The sequence below is a fragment of the Amblyraja radiata genome, chromosome 11 (assembly GCF_010909765.2).
Source record: "Amblyraja radiata isolate CabotCenter1 chromosome 11, sAmbRad1.1.pri, whole genome shotgun sequence".
NCBI classification, from domain to species: Eukaryota; Metazoa; Chordata; class Chondrichthyes; order Rajiformes; family Rajidae; genus Amblyraja; species Amblyraja radiata.
In genome coordinates, this window is record NC_045966.1 from 5,594,108 (window position 1) to 5,599,310 (window position 5,203).

At 51.0% G+C, this 5,203-nt stretch overlaps 1 protein-coding gene across 1 annotated transcript; it reads right to left on the reverse strand.

Moving 5' to 3' along the window:
• Positions 1-1,705: 1,705 nt before the first annotated feature.
• On the reverse strand, positions 1,706-3,761 carry sowaha (sosondowah ankyrin repeat domain family member A). The gene has a single exon (XM_033029225.1). The coding sequence runs from the start codon at positions 3,617-3,619 to the stop codon at positions 1,967-1,969; it is 1,653 nt and encodes a 550-aa protein (XP_032885116.1). The 5' UTR covers positions 3,620-3,761; the 3' UTR covers positions 1,706-1,966.
• Positions 3,762-5,203: the final 1,442 nt, after the last annotated feature.

A 5,203-nucleotide genomic window follows, 5' to 3' on the forward strand; every position in this document is an offset into this window, starting at 1 on the left:
ATTTTTGTGAGTCACAGGCCAAGGTGTTACACGTACATTTTTTTGACCACACAAACTGAATTGAATTTAATTGCTGGTACACAAAAATGCTGGAGAAACTCAGCGGGTGCAGCAGCATCTATGGAGCGAAGGAAACAGGCAACGTTTCGGCCCGAAACGTTGCCTGTTTCCTTCGCTCCATAGATGCTGCTGCACCCGCTGAGTTTCTCCCGCATTTTTGTGTACCTTCGATTTTCCATCTTCTGCAGTTCCTTCTTAAACAAAATGAATTTAATTGCTAATGTGTATATCAATGAAGGGTGAGAGAAGTAGTCAAAATATTCCTGAGGGTACAAAACCTTGAAGTGGTCCAGATTCCAACATCAGATTATCTCCGTGTCTCCTCCCTCTCCCCCGACTCTCAGTCCGAAGAAGGGTCTCGACCCGAAACGTCACCCATTCCTGCTATCCAGAGATGCTGCCTGTCCCGCTGAGCTACTCCAGCATTTTGTGCCTCTCAAATTCTACTTGTCCGCAGTCTAGTGCGTAACTTGCGTCAGGAGTGAGATGTGTCCACCTGGAGTAAGATACCCCCTTCCCATTCCGAATCCGACCTTTCTGTCCTGGGTCTCCTCCATGGCCAGAGTGAGGCCCACCGCAAATTGGAGGAGCAGCACCTCATATTTCGCTTGGGCAGTTTACACCCCAGCGGTATGAACTTTGACTTCTCCAATTTCAGGTAGTCCCTGCTTTCTCCCTCCTTCCCCTCCCCTTCCCAGCTCTCCCACAGCCCACTGTCTCCGCCTCTTCCTTTCTTCAATGAACACAAGTAGGCAGGGTGTACGATAAGCCTTATCACTGAAGACTCAGAGATCCATGCCATGTTAGTGTGGGTACTAACAGATTTGACAGGGGGGAACCTCCATTACTGTTCTACTTTCTTGCTTTCATTTGGAACGGAGACGAGGAAACACTTTTTCTCACAGAGAGTGGTGAGTCTGTGGAATTCTCTGCCTGAGAGGGCGGTGGAGGCAGGTTCTCTGGATGCTTTCAAGAGAGAGCTAGGTAGGGCTCTTAAAGATAGCGGAGTCAGGGGATATGGGGAGAAGGCAGGAACGGGGTACTGATTGGGGATGATCAGCCATGATCACATTGAAAGGGCCGAATGGCCTACTCCCGCACCTATTGTCGATTTTTAAAGGACATTTACAAGGGGTGGTGGTAGACCATAATAGGAACCTCACCATGCTTTTTTTCCTGAAGACACCCACATGCAGAACTCTCTGTGAGGTTCTACTGAGGCTAATGAGGGATCTAGGAGCAATTCCCACATCATCCAGAGAAGAAAGTTATAAATACCCTCATGAATGCCGCTAGTTTAATAAAAGTTGTCTTGGAACATAGCAGCTCCCTCGATGTTGCGAGAATTTCCATCCTAAAATATCCTATCATTTAAACCTTGACCTTGAGGACCATAGAAATACATAATGTTATTGCTCAGCGTGATTGCAGATGTAACCATAGAACAGCACTCGTGATTAAAAATAGCTTCAGAAGGAACCGCAGATGCTGGTTTACCCTGAAGATAAGACACAAAATGCTGGAGTAACTCGTTCTTTTTAAATCTTTTTTTTTTTTTTTCCAGGCAGCATTTCTGTAGAGAGAAGGAATGGGTGATGTTTCGGGTGGAGACCCTTCCTCAGCTAAAGAAAGGTCTCGACCTGAAACGTTACGCCATTCCTCCTCTCCAGAGATGCTGCCCTACCCGCTGAGTTTTTGTGTCTATTCAAAATAGCTTAATGTACCAGATTACATTTTGATCTCCAGTGTTCATCCAATGAGAGCATTATGACCTAACATTGGGAGCGTAGCATATCTGACCAGCCATGACCACATTGAATGGCGGTGCCGGCTCGAAGGGCCGAATGGCCTACTCCTGCACCTATTGTCTATTGTCTATTGATGCACTAACGTTTGAGAGCGCTCTTCAGAAGAATACTTCAGTCACTGGTCGGCGCTTCACAACCACCTCTTCTCTCTCCTCCTCCGGCTCTTCATGGAGTGAAGCAAAGTTTGTCCGCGTTTTGGCCCTCTTCTTGTGAATGTGCGCGGTGGGAGCGGTGAAGAACTTGCTGAGGTTGGCCGGCTTCTTCAGCGACTTGGAGAGGTCCGGGAAGAGCGCATCTTCGGCCAGGGCGCCCAGGAGGCTGTTGCCTCCGCTCAGGATGGAAGAGGCCACCTTCGACCCTCGCTTCTGGTGGACGGACTCACTCGCTGAGGCCTCGGGGTCCCCCAGCATTTGCCTGACGACCAAGGAGCTCTCCTTGGCCAGGTAGTGATGGGGCCTCTTGCCGCTGTAGTCTCGGAGAGTTGTCTTTGCGCCATACTTCCCCACCAGCTCGATGATGACATTGTCCCGGCTGTGAATGGCCGCAATGTGCAAGGGGGTATAACCTCCGTGGGATTTACAGTTAATGTCCACCTTGAGCCCGTTCCGCTCCGTGTTGTCGATAATCCAACACATCATGTCGCTGTTGCCGAATTTCGCTGCCCAGTGCACGGCGGTAAAGCCCGACATGAAGTCCTTCTTCTCAGCCAAGTAGTGGTCCTTCAGGAGCAAGCCAGTCACATGCGTCCAGTGGCCAAGAGCGGTCTTTACGATCCACTCATGCTCCATTGGATCCAATGGGACTTGGTCGGAGAGCCGGGCATCTTCAGGGAGTTTCAACACCCTCGAAGCTCTCTTGAGATAAGGTGAACTGCTCCCGCCCTCGGCTGGTTGGCTTCTCTTCGTTTTAGCGCCTGCTTGGTTCCCCGAAGTTACCACACTGGTATTTTTGCTCTGGGTGTCTGGCGATTCTTTCTTCTGCTCACTGTAAGGGACGGAGACTTTTTGGGAGTCTGGAGGGAGGCGAAGAGGGTACATGTACGGTTTGGTCTTCTGTACGGGTGTGGTCTTCGGACCTTCCAGACCTGGGTCAACATCGGCTTTGGCTTCCGCCTTCGGGTCGGGACGCGAGGGGTTGGCTTTCTCTGGGGGAGGTGGGGGGATGCCCAACTGCTCGGGTTGGGGGGGAACCAGGTCGGTCTTCAGATCTTCGGAAACCTTCTCGGAGGTGGAGGCAGGATCTCGGTCTCCCGAGGTGGGCAGGTTCTCGGAGGAGGTCGCGGGATGCTGCCCCCGCAAGCCGACCTCGTTGGCCGGGCACTCGCCGTCTGCAGAAGGTGGGTCGGGCAGGGGACGGGCCGAATTCCCACCCCACAGGCCGGCGTTGAGGGATGTCCCCTCGCCCGGGGACAGTGCGGACGGCGCCGAGTTGCGCCGAACCCCCGGCTCCTGCAACCCCTCCACCAAGTCCCCTAGACTCGCCCCCTTGCCCAGCGCCTTGGGCATCTCCTCGCCAGCCAGGAGGTGGTGCATCCTCTTCTTGAGGACCACATACTTCACCCCTTCTTCCTCCCGCACCACGGCCACCTTGTTGATGAAGCTTTTGAAGAGCTCACGGGCTTCTTTCTTCAACTGCGGGTCGCTCTGACACAACTGGTTCCTGAAGTGGAACAGCAGTTTGGAGTTCTCCACCTTGCCCGCTGAGCCCACCAAGAACTTGGTCACCACCTCCTGGCAAAGTGCTGGCTCCATCGTCCCCCTCTCTATCTCTCTCTCTCTCACCTGGGCTCCGGCGAAGGTCTCCTGCCCCAAAGGTTATTCACTCCATTCCTGGCCGGGCTCTCCTTCCCAAAGCAGTCGCTGTACACCCAAGGCTGCAACTCCTCCCTCTCTCTACCTGCTATTTCCGGAGTGCGACCTCGTTCAGCAGTGGGATTACGTGGTAAAGCGAGAGTGGATTCATACGCCGGGATGTGTAGTTCCAGCAACCACACACACACTGTTTCATTTTTTTTTTGCAGGCACAAGATTATTGCAACCCACAAATGGCAACTTTTTTTTCTTTGGGACAATTTTTCTTTGTTTTTTGTTTACTATTAACAGTTTTGGAATTAAATGACAAAGTGTCATAGAGTCATAGATAGATTCAGCGTGGAAACAGGCCCTTCGGCCCAACTTGCCCACACCGGCCAACAATGCCCCAGCTACACTAGTCCCACCTGCCTGCGTTTGGTCCATATCCTTCCAAACCTGTCCTATCCATGTACCTGTCTAACATTGGGATAGCCCCAGCCTCAACTACCTCCTCTGGCAGCTTGTTCCATACACCCACCACCCTTTGTGTGAAAGAATTAACCCTCAGATTCCTATTAAATCTTTTCCCCTTCACCTTGAACCCATGTCCTCTGGTCCTCGATTCCCCTACTCTGGGCAAGAGACTCTGTGCATCGACCCAATCTATTCCTCTCATGATCTTGTACACCTCTATAAAATCACCCCTCATTCTTTCAAGAGAGAGCTAGATAGGGCTCTTAAAAATAGCAGAGTCAGGGGATATGGGGAGAAGGCAGGAACGGGGTACTGATTGGGGATGATCAGCCATGGCTCGAAGGGCCAAATGGCCTGCTCCTGCACCTATTGCCTATTGTCTATTGTCTATTGTCTATTGCCTATTGTCTATACTCCTGCACTCCAAGGAAGAGAGACCCAGCCTACTCATCCTCCCCCTATAGCTCACACCGTCTAGTCCTGGCAACATCCTCGTAAATCTTCTCTGAACCCTTTCAAGCTTGACAATATCTTTCCTTAAACATGGTGCCCAGAACTGAACACAATATTCTAAATGCCGTCTCACCAACATCATATAGATCTGCAACATGAACTCCCAACTTCTATACTCAAAGTGCTGGAGTAACTCAGCGGGTCCTGCAGTATCTCTGGAGAGAAGGAATGGATGGCGTTTCGGGTCGAGACCCATCTTCAGACCATGTTTGAAGAATCAGTCTGAAGAAGGGTTTCGGCCCGAAACGTTGCCTATTCCCTTTGCTCCATAGATGCTGCCTCACCTGCTGAGTTTCTCCAGCATTTTTGTCTACCTTCGATTTTCCAGCATCTGCAGTTCCTTCTTAAACACTTCAGACCATGTTCTGCCGTTCATTGTGAACAGTCTTGGAATGAAAACACAAAGTGCTGGAATAACTCAGCAGGTCAGGCAACATCTCTGGAACCTGCAGAAAGGTCACCTATCCATGTTCTCCAGAGATGCTGCCTGGTTCGCTGAGTTACTCCAGTACTTTGTCTTTTTTTTTTGTAAACCAGCAACAGCAGTTCCTTGTT